The sequence below is a fragment of the Phyllobates terribilis genome, unplaced genomic scaffold (assembly GCF_046119375.1).
Source record: "Phyllobates terribilis strain yellow unplaced genomic scaffold, ASM4611937v1 Scaffold_1__5_contigs__length_1240528914, whole genome shotgun sequence".
Lineage (NCBI taxonomy): Eukaryota > Metazoa > Chordata > Amphibia > Anura > Dendrobatidae > Phyllobates > Phyllobates terribilis.
The window spans coordinates 798882094-798903682 of NW_027362761.1; the positions used below are offsets into that span (position 1 = coordinate 798882094).

Below are 21589 nucleotides of genomic sequence, written 5' to 3' on the forward strand. Positions count from 1 at the left end.
CGCCCTCCCCTGAGCCGTCACAGGGAGCGCTGAGGGGGAAGACGCCGACAACGCTGGAGTTCGGACCCGAGCAGCGGGCAGCGGACAGCGGGCAGCAGGTAGCAGGTGAGGAGAAGGAAGGTGAGTACTTGATTTTTTTTTTTTAATGTATGGAGGCATGGGGCAGTATAAAGAGAAGGGGGGGGGCATCCTGCATGGGGCATTATAAAGAGAGGGGGTGACATCCTGCATGGGGCAGTATAAAGAGAAGGGGGGGGGCATCCTGCATGGGGCATTATAAAGAGAGGGGGGGCATCCTGCATGGGGCATTATAAAGAGGGGGGGGTACATCCTGCATGGGGCATTATAAAGGGGGGGGGGCATCCTGCATGGGGCATTATAAAGAGGGGGGGGTGACATCCTGCATGGGGCATTATAAAGAGAGGGGGGGTACATCCTGCATGGGGCATTATAAAGAGGGGGGGTACATCCTTTATGGGGCATTATAAAGGGGGGGGGCATCCTGCATGGGGCATTATAAAGAGGGGGGGGTGACATCCTGCATGGGGCATTATAAGGTGGGGAACAGCCTGCATGGGGCATTATAAAGGGGGGGCCTGTATGGGGCATTATGTGGGGGGTAACAGCCTGGATGGAGCATTATAAGGGGGCACAGCCTGCATGCAGCATTATATGGGGGCCAGTATCCTGTATGGAGTTTTATAAGGGGACCAGTATCCTGTATGGAGCGTTATATGGGGGCCAGTATCCTGTATGGAGCTTTATAAGGGGACCAGTATTCAGTATGGAGCGTTATATGGGGGCCAGTATTCTGTATGGAACCTTATATGGGGGCCAGTATTCCGTATGGAGCCTTATATGGAGGCCAGTATTCCGTATGGAGCCTTATATGGGGGCCAGTATTCCGTATGGGGGCCAGTATTCCGTATGGAGCCTTATATGGGGGCCAGTATTCCGTATGGGGCCTTATATGGGGGCCAGTATTCCGTATGGGGGCCAGTATTCCTTATGGGGCCTTATATGGGGGCCAGTATTCCGCATGGAGCCTTATATGGGGGTCAGTATTCCGCATAGAGCCTTATATGGGGGTCAGTATTCCGCATGGAGCCTTATATGGGGGCCAGTATTCCGTATGGGGCCTTATATGGGGGCCAGTATTCCGTATGGGGGCCAGTATTCCTTATGGGGCCTTATATGGGGGCCAGTATTCCTTATGGGGCCTTATATGGGGGCCAGTATTCCGTATGAAGCGTTATATGGGGGCCAGTATTCTGTATGGAGCTTTATATGGTGGCCACTATTATGTGTGGAGCGATTCACCGGTTTCTGAGCTATTGTGGAATTTACAATAGATATCACTCATGTAATGTAAGAAGTGAAATCTTTGCATTGTACTATATATATATTTCTCCGCCGTATCTCTGCATCATGAATCGTGGTATGTGTTAAAGGGGCCCACTGAGACTCTTTCGCCCAGGGCCCACAAAAACCTGGAGCCGGCCCTGGTTAAGGGGTTAACCAATCACGCTCGGGTGTTATCCGAGTATCTTCGGCGTACTTGTATATTATGTTCGAGTCTCTGCGACTGCATTATTCACAGCTGTAGGACAGCCTCAACACATGCAGGGATTGCCTGTTTGTTAGGGAATCCTCACTGTCTAATAGCCGCAAATCATGCAGACACAGGGACTCGAACATAATATACAAGCACGCTGAAGATACTCGGAAAACACTCGAGTGTGATCAGTTAACCCCTTATCCGAGCACATTCGATCATCACTACAGCTTACCAATGAGAAAGCATCATGATTAAGGGTGCCTAGCCACTAGAAACGTGTCAATGCTATCATGAAAGCCTTGCTTTTATTCCTCTGTACTATATTCACGTGAATAACGAAATTGCCAAGTGCCCATGAGCTGGAGGAAAAAAATGTTTCTCTTGGCAGAAAAAAACACTGAATAAAGAAAAAGCACGTTTTTGCAGAGTTTGATGCTTTTTTCATGCGTTTTTTTCCCATTCATCACTGAAAAAATGCTGAAAGAACTGACATGTTGCAGATTTGAATCTGCTTTAAATCTGCAAGGAAAAATAAGTAACATAAGGATGAGACTTCATGAATCTCTTTCACTTTGCTGGGAGAATAAAATACTGCAAAAACGCATGGAAAAATGCAGGATAAAAGCTGCAAAAACGCAATGTGTGAACGTACCCTTATACTCACCTTACTGACTCCTTGCTTCCTGTGCTGCGCACATATTCAGTCCCTTGTTACTTCTTTTACCACCTTCAGGGTTCGGAAACCATTGAGCAGTTAAAAGAAGTATCATGACAGCAAAGCCGCCACTAGATCAGCTTCAGGAAAAAGCCGCCAGCTTTTTTCCTGAAGCACTTCGTGAGCAAAAACTCCGGTGGCTGTGGCTGCATCTAAAAGATTCCATGTACACATACCCAGTGCCGCCATCGGAGCATTACTGCCCTTACTGGCATATGGGGCCCGGTGAGCAGAGGGGCCCAGCGAACTGAATTTGCGTCCTCGGATGCACGTTCACTTGAAATCTTTAGTTAACAGCCGACAGCCAATCACAACCCAACAGCTGGCGTCAACACACACGTCGCCGGTGTATGACGTCACAGCTGGCCTGTGACTGACTGGCGTCTGACGAAGGAGAGTCGCCGCTGGACTGGAGGCCAGGTAAGGAGAAAATTTTTTTTTTTTTTTACTTTTTTGTAAAACCGCACGATGACATGCGGCAGAATAGGAGATGACATGGGGCAGAATGGAGACACATGGAGGCAAAATTCAGACATGGGGGCAGAATGGAGATGACATGAGGGCAGAATTCAGACAAATAGGGGCAGAATAGAGAGACATGGGGGCAGTATGGAGACGTGGGGGAAGAATGGAGAGATGACATGGGGCAGAATGGGAGAGACGGGGGCAGAATGGGAGAGACGGGGGCAGAATGGAGAGACATGGGGGCAGAATGGAAAGACACGGGGGGCAGAATGGAGAGACGGGGCAGAATGGAAAGACACTGGGGCAGAATGGAGAGACACGGGGCAGAATGGAGAGACACAGGGGCAGAATGGAGAGACACGGAGCAGAATGGAGAGACACTGGGGCAGAATGGAGAGATGACACAGGAGTAGAATGGAGAGACGACACAGGGGTAGAATGTAGAGGCGACATGGGGGCAGAATGGTGAGGCGACACGGGGGCAGAAAGGAGAGATGACACGAGTGTAGAATGGAGAGACATGGGGGCAGAATAGAGAGACACAGGGGTAGAATGGAGTGACATGGGGGCTGAATGGAGAGACATGGGGGCAGGATGGAGACAAATGGGGCAGAATGGAAAGAAGACATGGGGGGCAGAATGGAGACATGGGGGCAGGATGGACATATAAGGGGGCAGGATGGAGACATGGGGGCAGGATGAAGTCACATGGGGCCAGGCTGGGAGGACATATGAGGGCAGGATGAAGACATATGGGGCCAGAAGTGGGAGAACACAAGGGGCCAGGAAGGAGATATGTGGGGTCAAGAATGGAGTACATATGTGAGCAGGATGTAGGACATTATTACTGTAGGGGCTATTTAAGGGATATTATTACTGCTGTGATGCATTTTATTTTTGAGAATACTGTTTTCAGTGGGGGAAGGTACTGTTACTGTGCAGGGCGCCACTATGTCGCTTTTTTTTCTTCATCTGATGTAGTGTACAAGTTGGGGAATGTGCTCTGCAAACTGCGCTAGATAACTGTGTTATTTTCTGCAGAGACGAGTCCTGGTTGGAAGAAGTGATGGCGGTCTGTGCTGGATGAACAGTGAAGATGAAGGACTTCAAGTAGAGATGTCATCAGGGAGTCAGTGTGTTACCTGTACACTGACACTATACACTGTATACTATACACAGGACTCCCGGGTATAATGTCACTGGTGATCCCTGTATTACCTGTACGCTGACACTATATACAGAGCTCCTGTGTATAATGTCACTGGTGATCACTGTATTACCTGTATATTATACACTATATACAGAGCTCCTTTGTATAATGTTACTGGTGATCACTGTATTACCTGTACACTATATACTATATACAGAGCTCCTGTGTATAATGTCACTGGTGATCACTGTATTACCTGTACACTATACACTATATACAGAGCTCCTGTGTATAGTGTCGCTGGTGATCACTGTATTACCTGTACACTATACACTGTAAATATATATATATATAGTACAGACCAAAAGTTTGGACACACCTTCTCATTTAAAGATTTTTTTTGTATTTTCATGACTATGAAAATTGTACATTCACACTGAAGGCATCAAAACTATGAATTAACACATGTGGAATTATATACTTAACAAAAAAGTGTGAAACAACTGAAAATATGTCTTATATTCTAAGTTCTTCAAAGTAGCCACCTTTGATGACTGCTTTGCACACTCTTGGCATTCTCTTGATGAGCTTCAAGAGGTAGTCACTGGAAATGGTCTTCCAACAATCTTGAAGGAGTTCCCAGAGATGCTTAGCACTTGTTGGCCCTTTTGCCTTCACTCTGCGGTCCAGCTCACCCCAAACCATCTCGATTGGGTTCAGGTCTGGTGACTGTGGAGGCCAGGTCATCTGGCGTAGCACCCCATCACTCTCCTTCTTGGCCAAATAGCCCTTACACAGCCTGGAGGTGTGTTTGGGGTCATTGTCCTGTTGAAAAATAAATGATGGTCCAACTAAACACAAACCGGATGGAATAGCATGCCGCTGTAAGATGCTGGGGTAGCCATGCTGGTTCAGTATGCCTTCAATTTTGAATAAATCCCCAACAGTGTCACCAGCAAAGCACCCCCACACCATCGCACCTCCTCCTCCATGCTTGACGGTGGGAACCAGGCATGTAGAGTCCATCCATTCACCTTTTCTGCGTCGCACAAAGACACTGTGGTTGGAACCAAAGATCTCAAATTTGGACTCATCAGACCAAAGCACAGATTTCCACTGGTCTAATGTCCATTCCTTGTGTTCTTTAGCCCAAACAAGTCTCTTCTGCTTGTTGCCTGTCCTTAGCAGTGGTTTCCTAGCAGCTATTTTACCATGAAGGCCTGCTGCACAAAGTCTCCTCTTAACAGTTGTTGAAGAGATGTGTCTGCTGCTAGAACTCTGTGTGGCATTGACCTGGTCTCTAATCTGAGCTGCTGTTAACCTGCGATTTCTGAGGCTGGTGACTTGGATAAACTTATCCTCAGAAGCAGAGGTGACTCTTGGTCTTTCTTTCCTGGGGTGGTCCTCATGTGAGCCAGTTTCTTTGTAGCGCTTGATGGTTTTTGCAACTGCACTTGGAGACACTTTCAAAGTTTGTCCAATTTTTCGCACTGACTGACCTTCATTTCTTAAAGTAATGATGGCCACTCGTTTTTCTTTACTTAGCTGCTTTTTTCATGCCATAATACAAATTCTACCAGTCTATTCAGTAGGACTATCAGCTGTATATCCACCAGACTTCTGTACAACACAACTGATTGTCCCAACCCCATTTATAAGGCAAGAAATCCCACTTATTAAACCTGACAGGGCACACCTGTGAAGTGAAAACCATTTCCGGTGACTACCTCTTGAAGCTCATCAAGAGAATGCCAAGAGAGTGCAAAGCAGTCATCAAAGCAAAAGGTGGCTACTTTGAAGAACCTAGAATATAAGACATATTTCAGTTGTTTCACACTGTTTTGTTAAGTATATAATTCCACATGTGTTAATTCATAGTTCTGATGCCTTCAGTGTGAATGTACAATTTTCATAGTCATGAAAATACAGAAAAATCTTTAAATGAGAAGGTGTGTCCAAACTTTTGGTCTGTACTATATAAATAGAGAGAAAGAGAGAGAGAGCTCCTGTGTATAATGTCACTGGTGATCCCTGTATTACCTGTACAATGACATATACAGAGCTCCTGCGTACAATGTCACTGGTGATCCCTGTATTACCTGTACACTATACACTATATACAGAGCTCCTGTGTATAATGTCACTGGTGATCTTTATATTACCTGTACACTTACACTACACACTGTAAATTATGTACAGAACTCCTGTGTATAATGGCACTTATGGTAATATTAGTATTGTGTTGTTTTTTTTTAATAATCAGTATTGTAGTATTCAGTTACTATGTGGTGGTAATATGCAGTCTGGTCATAGTGTGATGGTATTTTCCATTGTATGTGGTATTATTCGGTCATTATGTGGTGGCAATATGTGATCTAGTAATGGTGTGACAGTATTTGTTCCTTGTATGTAGTATTATTTGGTCACTATGTGGTGCTAATATGTGGTCTGATCACGGTGTTACGTTATTTGTCCCTTGTATGTGGTATTGGTCATTTTTAAAAAATGTATGTGACACATTCCCTTAAAGAAAATAAAGAAAAATATATCTTAAAAGAGTATTGGATATTTTAAGAAATTTTTAATAGGTTAGAGTAGAGTAGGGCCCGGCCAGAAGAGTCTACCTTGTTGTGGTGGCGGCTTAAAAAATCTTTAGGCCAAAACAAAAGCAGCTGGCTATGTATGTGATATGGTTCAATGGGAACTGTTAATGTATGATTCGTGAGGACGTGGTGCAGAAGTGGAGTTTTTCCAAGAGTGGGTGGTGGGATTGTGGAAGGTTCAAGGGGTGGAGGCGCAGCTGGGGTGGAGGCAAAGCTGGGGTGGAGACTGGGTGGAGTCTCAAGGGAGCCCGAAAATGTTGCCAGTATGGGGCCCTGAAATTCCTGGTGGCACCGCTGCACATACCCACTGAGTGGAAACTTAGCAGGAACTCTCCAAATCCTCCTAGAAATCTCAAAACTGCTGAAAAACATTAAGCTTCCATTCAGTTTCAACTTTGGAAACTGAGCAAAAAGACTCACAAAGCCTTAGAATAGAAAAAATAGAAAACTTATTGAGTATTTTTCTCTTCTATTTTGGGCAATATAATACATATTATTAAAGCTAATTACCTGAGAAGGATGTCCAGCAACTACCCATTCAACTCTGCTTTTACTTTGGTAATCTGCTATTGCAGCCTTGCTAAGACGTCTCAGAGAACTGTACATTGCTTCTTCCACCTTGCCCAGCCAGTCCTCCACATTTCCTCTTGCTTTCAGACCTTTGCCCAGGCTCACCTATAGAACAGCACACGGTGCATTTTAATCATCAGCACTAAGTAGAAACAAATATACACAAATAATAATGGCACAAAATATAAGATGAATTTTCAGTAACAGAATCATTAACATTACCCGCTCTTCTTCAGGTGACAGCATGGCAAGAATATCATTGGTGAACACCTTCTCCTGATCTCCATCAGACGCTATAGTGGCAAACTCAAGTTTAGCAATCGAGTCAAAGCATTTCCGTAGATGAGGCTGCACTGCTTGAGGATTGCGTGTCTGAGCAAGTATTTCCAGCAGTTCATCATTGGATAGGAAGTAAAATCTGTTCAGAATATTAACACACGTGTTACTAAAAAAGCAGTGCAATGATTAAAATGATGACTCAATGTTAGTGAGCAGTCAAAATATCGTATAAATTGGACCGAGATTAGACTACACTGTACTGAGTGGCCGGCGGGTCTCCTAACATGAACGTGACAGCTTCATACAAATATATGAAGCTGTTACTCAGTAGAGCCACCGACCAGTCTGTGCACAGCAGTCCGATATCGGTCCGATTTATACGTCTGTTTGATTGCACCCTTAGACTGTGGTCAGACCCACACCACTCAGCAAGTGATGGCATATCATAGTCATCTTCAGCCTTCTTAACAATCCTTTTAACCCCTTAATGACATCCACCATACAAAGTCGGGAGCGCCCCATTCCCGACAAATATTGGCTGCGATACACAGCCAGGATCTGCCTCTAACAGAAACAGGTAGAGCAGAGCTCTACAAACAACTGTTATCCTGTTAAATGCCGCTGTCAATCTCTTACAGCAGCATTAACAGCCCGTCTTTCTATGCACCAATCAGTTGTCATGACATGATTGTGGGGTGCTGATAGATTGCTATGAATGAAAGCCGGGGGTTTGTTGGTGGGGCCTGTGGCTGGGCTTCAAAGGAGATCATGATTTTTGCTAAATATATACAGTGGTATACAGTGGTGTGAAAAAGTGTTTGCCCCCTTCCTGATTTCTTATTCTTTTGCATGTTTGTCACACTTAAATATCGTATTTTTTGGACCATAAGACGCACTTTTTTTCCCCAATATTTGGGAGGAAAATGGGGGGTGCGTCTTATGGTCCGAACATTATCTGCGGTGGTGGTGAAGTGGGATTGCAGGGCCCTCCAGGATCGCGGTGGTGGTAGCGGTGGCGTCAGCGGCAGCAGAGGTGAGGCAGAGTGGCTGGGGCCGGGACCTGTGCCCGGCCGGTACTGGGGCTGGGGCCGGTGTCGGGCTGTGAGTGGTCTCGGGCGGGGAAGCAGTGCGGCCTGCGAAGGTTTCCGGTGTGCGCAGCCATCTTCCTAGAGCTGTGATCTACAGGAAAATGGCCGCCCGAGCATGCGCAGACCGGTAGCTCTGGCAGCCATTTTCCTGTAGATCACAGCTCTAGGAAGATGGCCGCGCTCACCGGAAACCTGCGCAGGCCGCACTGATTCGCCGCCCAACGCCGCTCACTGCCCAGCACCTGCCGCAGCCCGGTACAGGCCCCAGCCCGAGATCCGGGCCTCAGCACAGTACAAGCCCCAGTACAAGGCCCCGGGCTCAGTCCGGTTCAGGCCCCAGCCCGAGGCTCCGGCCTTATCCTCAGCCCCAGCCAAAGGCCTCAGCCCCAGACAGAGGCCTCAACCCCAGCCAGAGGCCTCGGCCCCAGCCAGAAGCCTCGGCCTCAGCCCCAGCCCCAGCCACAGGCCCCAGTACAGGAACCGGCCAGGCTAAGGGCCTCAGCCAGGCACAGGCCACGGCCCGGCACAGGCTCCACAGCACCTGACCTCTTCTGCTGCAGCCGCCGACTTCCTGAGGGACCCTGCCTCCTGTGACCCTCGCTCCACTGCCCCCCAGGTAAGATACCGTACCTATTTAGACTATAAGATGGACCCCCATTTTATAAAAAATATTTTTTTCTATTTTCCACCCCAAAATATGGGGTGCGTCTTATGGTCCGGTGCGTCTTATAGTCCGAAAAATACGGTGTTTCAGATCACAAAACAAATTGAAATATTAGACAAAGATAACACAAGTAAACACAAAATGCAGATTTTAAATTAAGGTCTTTGCTATTAAGTGAAAAAGAAATCCAAACCTACAGGGCCCTGGGCGAAAAAGCGATTGCCCCCTAAACCTAATAACTGGTTGGACCACCCTTAGCAGCAATAAGTGTTTGCAATAACTGACAATGTGTAGCATCGGCGTCCCTGCCTCCTGCTAGGCAGGGACGCCGTTCCCCTCACCTCTCCGCTCCGTGCCCGGCGTCTTCCTCCCGCTCTGCTGGCAGCGCGCGCTGCTTCCCGGTCACTGTGCTTAGGGCGCGCGCGCGCTCCCTCTCTCTTAAAGGGGTCGCACGCGCCGTCCTAAGGAGTCCCCGGCCAATGGCCGGAGGACCTCACCATATATAAGGCACCTCCTCCAAAATGGAGGTGCCCGAGCAATGTTGTTGCAAAGCCTATCAACTCTGCTTCAGCCCTCAAGTCCCGTTACCAGATACCTGCCAGTTACCTGCCAGATTCCTGCTTGATACCTGCCTGATACCAGTCTATCTGCTTGCATTCCTGCGGTCCGACAGTCTGCCTACCAGCACCTGCCAGTCTGTCTATGGATCAGTCTGCCCGCTCACCTGGGAGCGCCCACCTGCTACCTGCCTGCTAGCCTACCTGGAGGCTCTGCCGTCACTTGCTGTGACCACCTGCCTGTCCAGAGACTCTTGCCCGCTCACCTGGGAGCACCCACCTGCTACCTGCCTGCTAGCCTACCTGGAGGCTCTGCCGTCACTTGCTGTGACCACCTGCCTGTCCAGAGACTCTTGCCCGCTCACCTGGGAGCGCTCACCTGCTTTCCGCCTGCTAGCCTACCTGGAGGCTTAACCGTCACTTGCTGTGACCACCTGCCTGTCCAGAGACTCTTGCCCGCTCACCTGGGAGCGCCCACCTGCTACCTGCCTGCTAACCTACCTGGAGGCTCTGCCGTCACTTGCTGTGACCACCTGCCTGTCCAGAGACTCTTGCCCGTTCACCTGGGAGCGCTCACCTGTTACCTGCCTGCTAGCCTACCTGGAGGCTCTGCTGTCACTTGCCGTGTCCACCCGCCTGTCAAGAGACTGTTCCCGTCACTTGGCGTGTCCGTTCTGTCCTTCTACCCTGGGACTGCTCTTGTCACCTGCCGTGTCTTCCTTCCCGCCTTCCCTGGGAGCCACCTGCCTCCTTACAAAGACCGCCCCTTTGTATAATAGCTCAGAGGTTCCACCTCCCAGACCCGTTACAGTTTGCTCGGGCCATGGAACCCGGTGGCACCCAAGCTCCCTCGCTCTCGGACCTATGTCATGAACTCTCCCGTCAGAGGTCCCAACAGGAGTCCATCCTGGGTCACCTGCGTAGTGTTAACTCCCGCCTGGACACATTGACTGCCTCATAGGGAGCTGCCTCCACTCGCACACTTACTACCCCGGCACTGAAGCTGCCCATCAATACCATGGCATCTTTTCCCGATCCCCGCCTCTCTGCCCCGCCTCGTTTTGGCGGAGATCCCGGCCAGGCACGTGGCTTCATTAACCTGTGCACTCTGCACTTCGAACTGTTGGCACACCAGTTTTCCACCGACCGAGCCAAAGTAGCCTTCATCATGTCCCATCTCACGGGGGAGGCGCTGGCTTGGCTAAATCCTCTATGGGAGAGAGGAGACCCCCTGGTGTCCAACCTGCCAGCCTTTCTCACGGCTTTCCGGAAAGTCTTTGACGAACCAGGACGGAAGACCTCATCCGCCTCATCTCTGCTACGCCTCCGCCAAGGAAGTCTCACCGTGCGCCAATATGCCATACGGTTCCGTACCCTTGCTTCGGAGCTTGCCTGGGATAACGACGCCCTGGTGTCCGTCTTCTGGGAGGGTCTGTCCGGCCGTATTAAAGATGAACTCGCCGGTCGGGACATTCCTACCACTCTCGACGACTTAATTACACTTGCCACCCGGATTGACATCCGGTTCCTGGAGCGCACCAAAGAGGTCACCCGTGAGAGGAGGTTTCCACGCCTTGCCCCTACCTTCCAGAGACCCGTCACTTCCTCCGTTACTCCCCAGACGCACTCACCCGAGCCTATGCAGGTCGACCAGACCAAGATGGTCAAGACCCGTCAAGAATTATGCCGTGCCGAGGGGAGCTGCTTCTACTGTGGCAGTAAAAAGCACCGGATCCGTTCCTGCCCGGAGAGGTCGGGAAACGCCTGTGTCTAGGATCGCTCAGAGAGGTCGCCCTAGACAGAAGTAAACCCTCTCCATCTCTGTTGCTGTCGGTCTCTATCATCTGCGGGGAGAACCGTTATTTTGAACTGGCTCAACTTGACTCTGGAGCTGCCGGAAATCTCATTTCTCAGTCCCTGGTAGAGAAATACCGCATTCCCACCAAACCTCTGGCTGTACCCTTATCTGTCGCCGCCGTGGATGGGGGCCTCTTACCACATCCCATCCAACTCATCACCGAATCCATAACTCTGCAGGTGGGAATGCTGCACTCTGAGAGCATCTTCTTCCATGTTCTGCCTGGACTCTCTCACGCCCTCTTGCTAGGCCTACCTTGGCTCCAGAGACATGCACCCATGCTTGATTGGCAGACCGGAGAAGTCCTTCGCTGGGGACAGGACTGCCATAAGATTTGTTTAGTTCCCGTTCATCCTGCTCGTCCTTCTCCTACCCCAGCCAATCTACCCGGCCTACCAGTTCCCTATTGGTCTTTTGTGGACGTCTTTAATAAAAGAGAAGCAGAGACATTACCCCCTCATAGACCATATGACTGACCAATCGACCTGATGCCCGGTGCTACTCCTCCCCGTGGGCGCATTTACCCTTTGTCCGCTGCTGAGACCCGGTCCATGTCTGAATATATTGAGGAGAATCTGGCCCGGGGATTTATCCGGAAATCTACCTCCCCGGCGGGAGCAGGCTTCTTCTTCGTCAAAAAGAAGGACGGCACACTCCGTCCCTGTATAGACTATAGAGGCCTTAACCAGATCACAGTGAAAAATAAATACCCCCTTCCGCTCATTCCTGAATTATTTGACCGTCTGAGGGGGGCTAGAATCTTCACCAAGCTGGACCTCCGTGGGGCGTATAATCTGGTCCATATCCGTCAGGGGGATGAATGGAAGACGGCATTCAACACCCGGGACGGCCACTATGAATACCTTGTAATGCCCTTCGGTCTCTGTAACGCTCCCGCCGTCTTTCAAGAGTTGGTCAATGACATCTTCCGTGACCTTCTCTACTCCTGCGTGGTGGTGTACCTGGACGACATCTTGGTCTTCTCTCCGGATCTTCTCACTCACCGGAGGGACGTTCGTCAGGTCCTGCTCAGGCTCAGGCAGAACCACCTCTACGCTAAATATGAGAAGTGCCTCTTTGAGCAGACCTCGCTTCCGTTTCTGGGCTACATAATCTCTCAGACCGGCCTACGAATGGATCCTGAGAAACTGTCTGCCATCCAGAAGTGGCCCCGACCAGAGGGGTTGAAGGCTATTCAGCGGTTCCTGGGCTTCGCCAACTACTACCGCCTCTTCATTCCGCACTTCTCTTCCCGGACTGCCCCTATCTCTGCGCTCACCCGTAAGGGTGCTAATCCCAGAGAATGGACGCCCGAAGCAGAGGAGGCCTTCCTTTCCTTAAAACAAGCTTTCTCCTCCGCTTCTGTGCTGCATTGTCCGGACGGCAACAAACAATTCTTCCTAGAGGTTGACGCTTCCTCCTCCGGAGCCGGAGCGGTACTTACCCAAAAGTCGTCTTCCGGAAGAATGGTAAACTGCAGCTTCGTCTCCAAACTCTTCTCCTCTTCTGAGCGCAATTATTCTATAGGAGATCGAGAATTATTGGCCATTAAGCTGGCACTGGAGGAGTGGCGTTACCTGCTCGAGGGGGCTCTTCACCCGGTAATAATTTACACGGACCACAAGAACTTGGCTTCTCTCCAGAGCGCCCAGAGACTTAACCCACGCCAAGCCCGGTGGTCCTTGCTCTTCGCCCGCTTTGATTTCATTCTTCATTTTCGCCCGGCAGACAAAAACATCAAAGCTGATGCCTTGTCCCGATCCTTTTAGGTCTCTGATCTTGAGGAGGAGCCTAAGCACATCATCGACCCCGCCAGAGTAATGCAGGTGGCCCCCGTGAATCTAAATTGTCTTCCACCCGGAAAGACGTTCGTAACAGTACCTGATCGTGAGAAGGTCCTACACTGGGGACACTCGTCTAAGCTAGCTGGCCACGCTGGTCAGAAGAAGACCCTCCAGCTTATTACCCGGCATTACTGGTGGCCTACCCTGCACAAGGACGTAATAGATTTTGTTTCTGCCTGTGTGTCCTGCGCCCGCAACAAAGTTCCGAGACACCTGCCAGCCGGCCGCCTCCTTCCTCTTCCAGTACCTGCTGCCCCGTGGCAGCATATAGTTATGGACTTTATAACGGACCTCCCTGTCTCTGCCGGTTATACGGTCATTTGGGTGGTCGCTGACCGCTTTTCTAAGATGACTCAGTTCGTTCCCCTGCCAGGCCTCCCGTCTGCATCCGAGTTGGCTAAAGACTTTATACATCATATTTTCCGTCTTCATGGTCTTCTTCTCCACATTGTATCCGACCGATGGGTTCAGTTCACCTCTCGCTTTTGGCGAGCCATGTGTATATTGCTGGGGGTCACCTTGGACTTTTCTTCTGCTTATCACCCACAGTCCAACGGTCAAGTAGAACGGATCAACCAAAATTTAACCAGTTACCTCCGGCACTTTATTAATGCTCAACATTCCGACTGGGTGGATCTTTTACCGTGGGCTGAATTTTCCTACAATAATCACGAGAGCGAATCTTCCTCCAAATCCCTGTTTTTTGTAGTCTACGGTCAGCATCCTCGGATCCCGTTTCCCGTCTCCACCTCGGTGGACAACCCGGCTGCGGAATCTTTTGTTAGCAAATTTTCCTCCATTTGGGAGAGTACCAGATCCGCACTTCTTCAGTCATCCGAGCGGATGAAAAAGCAGGCTGACAAAAGACGTCTGGATCCACCGCAATTCCGTCCTGGAGATAAAGTCTGGATCTCGTCCAAATATGTCCGGCTCAAGATTCCTTCTTACGAGTTAGGGCCTAGGTTCATCGGCCCACTGGAAGTTATCAAGCAAATCAACCCGGTGGCCTATAAATTGAAACTCCCGGCCAACTTGCGGATCCCTAACTCCTTCCATGTATCTCTACTCAAACCCGTGGTACTTAACTCTTTTTCCAAGTCTACAGGTACGCCTCCTGCTCCGGTTTCCGCTGAAGACGAGTTTGAGGTAGAGAACATTCTAGCCACCAAAAGGGTAAGAGGAAAGACCTTTTTTCTAGTGGATTGGAAAGGGTTTGGTCCTGAGGAGAGAACATGGGAGCCCCGGAAGAACATCCATGCCCCTCTCATCCTTGATAAATTTCTCTCTGGCCTAAAAAAGGGGTGGCCTAAAGGGGGGGGGGTACTGTAGCGTCGGCGTCCCTGCCTCCTGCTAGGCAGGGACGCCGTTCCCCTCACCTCTCCGCTCCGTGCCCGGCGTCTTCCTCCCGCTCTGCTGGCAGCGCGCGCTGCTTCCCCTCTCTCTTAAAGGGGCCGCGCGTGCCATCCTAAGGAGTCCCCGGCCACTGGCCGGAGGACCTCACCATATATAAGGCACCTCCTCCAAAATGGAGGTGCCCGAGCAATGTTGTTGCAAAGCCTATCAACTCTGCTTCAGCCCTCAGGTCCCGTTACCAGATGCCTGCCAGTTACCTGCCAGATTCCTGCTTGATACCTGCCTGATACCAGTCTATCTGCTTGCATTCCTGCGGTCCGACAGTCTGCCTACCAGCACCTGCCAGTCTGTCTATGGATCAGTCTGCCCGCTCACCTGGGAGCACCCACCTGCTACCTGCCTGCTAGCCTACCTGGAGGCTCTGCCGTCACTTGCTGTGACCACCTGCCTGTCCAGAGACTCTTGCCCGCTCACCTGGGAGCGCCCACCTGCTACCTGCTTGCTAGCCTACCTGGAGGCTCTGCCGTCACTTGCTGTGACCACCTCCCTGTCCAGAGACTCTTGCCCGCTCACCTGGGAGCGCTCACCTGCTATCCGCCTGCTAGCCTACCTGGAGGCTTAACCGTCACTTGCTGTGACCACCTGAATGTCCAGAGACTCTTGCCCGCTCACCTGGGAGCGCTCACATGCTACCTGCCTGCTAGCCTACCTGGAGGCTCTGCTGTCACTTGCCGTGTCCACCCGCCTGTCAAGAGACTGTTCCCGTCACTGTTCCGTTCTGTCCTTCTACCCTGGGACTGCTCTTGTCACCTGCCGTGTCTTCCTTCCCGCCTTCCCTGGGAGCCACCTGCCTCCTTACAAAGACTGCCCCTTTGTATAATAGCTCAGAGGTTCCACCTCCCAGACCCAATGAGTCTTTTACAACGCTCTGGAGGAATTTTGGCCCACTCATCTTTGCAAAATTGTTGTAAATCAGCCACAGTGGAGGGTTTCTGAGCATGAACGACTTTTTAAGGTCATGCCACAGCATCTGAATCAGAGTAAGGTCAGGACTTTGACTAGGCCACTCCAAAGTCTTAATTTTGCTTTCTTAAGCCATTCAGAGGTGGACTTGCTGGTGTGTTTTGGATCATTGTTCTGCTGCATAACCCAAGTGCATATCAGCTTGAGGTCACGAACAGATGGCCAGAAATTCTCCTTCAGCATTTTTTGGTAGAAAGCAGAATTCATGGTTCCATTTACTACAGCAAGTCTTCTAGGTCCTAAAGCAGCAAAACAGCCCCAGACCATCACGCTACCTCCACCATATTTTACTTTTTGTATGGTGTTCCTTTTCTGAAATTATGTCTTACTTCTACGCCAAATGTAATGGGACATACACCTTCCAAAATGTTTAACTTTTGTCTTGTCAGCCCACAGAGTATTCTCCCAAATCTCTTGGCGATCATCAAGATGTTTTCTGGTAAAACTGAGATGAGCCTTTATGTTCTTTTTGCTCAGCAGTGGTTTTCATCTTGGAACTCTGCCATGCATGCCATTTTTGCACAGTCTCTTTTTTATGGTGGAGTCATGAACACTGACTTTAACGGAGGCAAGTGAGGCCTGCAGTTCTTTGGATGTTGTTGTGGGGTCTTTTGTAGCTTCTTGGATAAGTCGTCACTGCACTCTTGGGGTAATTTTGGTCGGCCAGCCACTTCTGGGAAGGTTCAACAATGTTCCATATTTTTGCCATTTGTGGATAATGGCTCTCACTGTGGTTCGATAGAGTCCCAAACTTCACTTTGTCAGGTAGGTCCTATTTCAGTGATTTCTTGATTGAGAACAGGTGTGGCAGTAATTAAGCCTGTGTGTGGCTAGGGAAATTGAACTCAGCATCCCAAAGATGTGATAAACCACAGTTAATTTATGTATTAAGGAGGAGGGGGGAATAACTTTTTCACACAGAGCCCTGTAAGTTTGGATTACTTTTTCCCTTAATCATAAAGACCTTCATTTAAAAACTGCATTTTGTGTTTACTTGTGTTATCTTTGTCTAATATTTAAATTTGTTTTGTGATCTGAAATATTTAAGTGTGACAAACATGCAAAAGAATAAGAAATCAGAAAGGGGGCAAACACTTTTTCACACCAGAAATATTGTGGTATTGCTGTGTATAGGACAAGCAATCAGATGATCGCAGGTACAAGTCTCCTAAGGGGACTAACAAATACAGTAAAAAGTAAGAATGACATTTTTTTAAAAAGTACACTATGTTGTAAAATGGATGGTGTCAATCAAAAGTACAACTTGTCCCGCAAAGATAAAGTCCTCATACGTCTATGTGGACAGAAAAATAAAAAAACGTTATAGCTCTTGGAAGAAGGGGAGGAAAAAACTAAAATGCAAAAATTGAAACTGGTCATATTGGGAAGGGGTTAATGTATCAGTTATTTCCTTCAAGAATAAAATATAAAAGTAACGTAAATGTAAAATATAAGAAGAAAGCATCCTCTGCATTGCATTTAGCTAGGGCACTAGTGATACCCAGTTTTCGGGAAGGTTTTGTTATAGAGTGCACAAGCAGTGTAGCACAATAGGTCACTGGAGACCTAGAAAGTGGTTGCTCCATGCACTTCTATATAGTAACATTTACTTTACTCACTTTTATTATGTCCATCTTGTTTACTGTCAAGTGTCGTAACTTAAAGAAGTAAAATCAATACAAACCAGAACAGCCTGCCTCGCTGATAAAATAGCTTATATGTTACTGACCTTGGAAACACAACGCGTTTGGATTCCAAGTAAGCCTCCAGGCATTTCTGAATTTGATCAAGGAGTGCATTGTTATTTTGAAATGTCTCCAGAAGACCTGAACATAATGGAATATTACATTAATTAAAACATTTCTACTAACTCCAGAGTCACTGGAAAAAAAAATAATACAATGGATGCTGTAATCACAATGGGTGCATAGAGTTCAACAAGGAATAAAGAAAAAAACTTCAAACCTCCTTGGAAAATGTTCATTAGGGTTCCGTCACACTCAGTCTTTTCAAGCACTCATTGAAAACACCATGCATTTCAAGCATTTTTTCATTGCGTTTTTACATGCATTTTGAGTTGTTCTAATCGTGTAGTATGCCATTTGTTTGCTGTTTTTTAGGTCCCATAAAGAAGCAAAGATGTCAGAAAAGATCCAAATGCACAGCATGCTGAGTTTACCAAAAAACAGAGATGAAAAAAGCAGCCTGTCTGACAGTTGCGACATGTACTGAGTGAAGGAGGGTGGTAGGCTGATGAAGACGCCGTGGCAACAAGTGGGTTAAATGTGTTATGTTTAGTGATGAGCGAGCATGCTCGCTACTGCTCGGTGCTCGCCCGAGCATCTCACTACTCGACTTGCTCAGAGCTCGCCGAGTATTTCCGGGTTAGGTCGGCGGGAGCTCGGGTCCCCTCCCTGCATGTTTGGCGCTCTTTAGAGAGCCAATGAACATGCAGGGAATGCCTGCCATGCACTGTAATGCCGTAGCCATGTTGGTTGTGGCATTACAGTGATTGGCTGGCCGCATAGCGTCATCGGGTCTATATCAGACCTGGCGCCGCTATGTTCGTCACAGTCACTCCAGAATTAGACAGTGCATCAGGGAGAGATTTGCTTGTGTATTAGGTAGTGTAGGGAGAAAAACCGTACATTACACATATCCATCTTAACAAACAGTCCTTTTGAGGACTAACTAATCCATCTGCAGAGATATCAGGCAGGCAGTGCATATAGGCAGGCAGGGTATATAGCAGACTGCAGTGCATATAGCACAAGAGGCTCCATTCCAATTCTGCCTTCTGCTGCTGTTAGATATTTCTATACAAAGGCCCAGGTCTCAGGGGCCAGGAATACTTTTCTTTGGATCTTAATCCTCACTACTTGCTTAAAAAGCAATCCAGAGAACACCGTTTTTCTGCGCCATTTGCTTGTTGGCACTGCAGAATACAGCCAGGTCCTTTCCATATTACAGCGCTAGAAATCCAGCTATTTAAAACTGTGTTTTCTCTGTCAAACAGATCACATATACGTTGTCAGAAAATAATGCCATTTCTCCTCCATTAAAAATTTCCTTTAGTGTGTCATTGAAGCAATTCACAGCAGTTTGCTGTTCAAACTACTTACCTACAGGCCTGGTATTTAAAACTTTGTTTTCTCCGTCACACGGATCACATATACGTTGTCAGAAAATACTGCTATTTCTGGCCTCCATTAAAAATTTCTTTCAGTGTGTCAGTGAAGCAATTCACACTAGTATGCTGTTCAAACTACTTACCTACAGGCCAGGTATTCAAAACTCTGTTTTCTCCGTCACAAGGATCACATATACGTTGTCAGAAAATACTGCCATTTCTGGCCTCCATTAAAAATTTCCTTTAGTGTGTCAGTGAAGCAATTCACACCAGTTTGCTGATCAAACTACTTACCTGCAGGCCAGGAATTTAAAACTCTGTTTTCTCCGTCACACGGATCACATATACGGTGTCAGAAAAACTGCCATTTTCTGGACTCCATTAAAAAATTCCTTTAGTGTGTCAGTGAAGAAATTCACAGCAGTTTGCTGTTCAAACTACTTACCTACAGGCCAGGTATTTAAAGCTCTGTTTTCTCCGTCACACGGATCACATATAAGTTCGCTCCAAACTCAGTCATGTGTAGTGAGCGTGGAAGATACTGTCCTCCATTTAAAATGGGCAAGGCACGTGGCAAGGGACGAGGAACTGGACGTGATGGTAATGGTGCATGCAGAGGCAGAGGACAAGGCCGTGGACAAGCTGAAATTGTGCCACAACAAACACCCACATCTTCTCGCCTAGGGGACCGCAGCACACCACTATTGAACTCAGAGCAGTGTCAAAAGGTTGTTGGTTGGATAGCGGATAATGCTCCCAGTCACTTAGCCACCGCCACCACCCTGTCTTCCACACAGTCAAGTCTCAGTAGCCATGGGTCTGGCTTGCATATTCCTCACCCTGATCCTCCTTCCTCCCACCATGCCGAGTGCCCAGAGACAACTGATCTCACATTTGGACACTCTGAAGAGCTGTTCACTTTTCCATTTATAGATTCGGGCCTCTCGCCCGGTCCACTTGAAGTGGGGCAAGAGGAGATCGCGTGTAGCGATGCCCAAATATTTGAGCAGCCACGGTCACACGAAGGCGACGGTGGGAAAGTGTCACAAGAGGTGGACGATGATGAGACACAATTGCCAGAAAGTCAGGAGGAGGACCAGGGTGCGGAAGTGGAAGAAGAAGGTGGTGGATGATATAGTAACTGACCCAACCTGGCAGGAGGACATGCAGAGCGAGGACAGCACCCCACAGGGGGAGGGAGGCAGAGCTCCCCAACAGGCAGGAAGAAGCAGTGTTGTGGCCGCAGATAGAAGGCAGGCAACCGTTCCCCGTAACACCAACACGAAGGAAGTAAACAGTACAACTGTTAGGTCTTCCCGAGTCTGGTTGTTTTTTAAAGACTCTGCCGATAACCCCAAAAAGGCCATTTGCACCACCTGCCAGGCCAGCATCAGCAGGGGTGGCAAAACGACCAGCCTGGCCACCACCAGCATGGTCAGGCACATGGCAGCAAAGCACCAGACTTTGTGGGCCGAATTCCAGGGTCCAGGAACAGTGTCTGCAGGTGGCACCATTGCTTCTTCCACTGTTGTGCATGCAAGCCAATCCCCTGTCCATGGTGCATGCGAAGATGCCGACTGCCCTGCACCTTTCGTTGCACACTCTCAAGTAGCAGCATCAGGAAGCACGTCCATGTCCTTGTCCCAGCGCAGCGTTCAGTTGTCCATACCCCAGTCCTTGGAACGCAAGCGCAAATATGCAGCCAACGCCCCACAGGCCACACTACTAAATTCTCACATTTCACGACTGCTTGTGCTCGAAATGTTGCCTTTTAGGCTCGTGGAGACGGAAGCATTCCGCAACCTGATGGCGGCAGCCATCCCTCGGTACTCGGTCCCCAGCCAACACTATTTCTCCCGGTGTGCCGTCCCCGCATTACACAAGCACGTGTCCCAAAACATTAGCCGTGACCTCAACAACTCAGTTACCGGGAAAGTCCACCTAACCACGGACACGTGGACAAGTGCTTGTGGGCAGGGACGGTACATCTCGCTGACGGCACACTGGGTTAACATAGTGGAAGTCGGGACCCAGTCGGACCTTGGGACGGAACACGTCCTCCCGACGCCAAGGACTGCGGGCCCTAGGTCAATCAGGGTTGCCCCCACGGTCTACAGCTCCTGCACCTCATCCTCCTCAGCCTCCTCCTCCTCTTCAGCCTCCATCTCCGAAATGACCACATCAGTCACAAGCTGGAAGCACTGCAGCACTGCCTCGGCCAAGCGGCAACAGGTTGTGCTGAAGCTAATATGCTTAGGTGACAAACCTCACAATGCTGAAGAGTTGTGGACAGCTCTGAAAGAGCAGGCAGATCTGTGGCTCACACCGCGGAACCTACAGCCAGGCATGGTCGTGTGTGACAATGGCCGGAACCAGGTGGCGGCTCTGAGGCGAGGCGAGCTCACACACGTACCATGCCTGGCCCATGTGCTTAACCTCATGGTTCAGCGGTTTCTCAAATCCTACCCGGAGCTGCCAGATCTGCTTGTTTAAGTACGCCGCCTGTGTGCCAATTTTAGAAAGTCAGCTACAGCTTCCGCCGCCCTTGCCATGTTTCAGCAGCGTTTGCAGCTTCCGGCTCACAAACTGGTGTTTGATGTCCCCACGTGTTGGAACTCTACACTGCAGATGTTGGAAAGGATTTGTGAGCAGAAGAGGGCAGTTGTTGACTACCGGCATCAACAAGGCCGTCGGTATTCAGTTCAGACTCCACACATAAGACCTCAGGAGTG

General features: G+C 49.1%; 1 protein-coding gene across 1 annotated transcript in view; it reads right to left on the reverse strand.

The window, feature by feature from the left end:
- DNAH6 (dynein axonemal heavy chain 6) overlaps positions 1–21589 on the reverse strand; it is a 493878-nt gene that overhangs the window by 365006 nt on the left and 107283 nt on the right. The window contains exons 23-25 of the mRNA XM_073637077.1: positions 17457–17553; positions 7284–7479; positions 7002–7166 (exon numbers count right to left, since the gene is read on the reverse strand). Coding sequence (XP_073493178.1) covers positions 7002–7166; positions 7284–7479; positions 17457–17553 — 458 coding nt within the window. The remainder of the gene's footprint in view (positions 1–7001; positions 7167–7283; positions 7480–17456; positions 17554–21589) is intronic.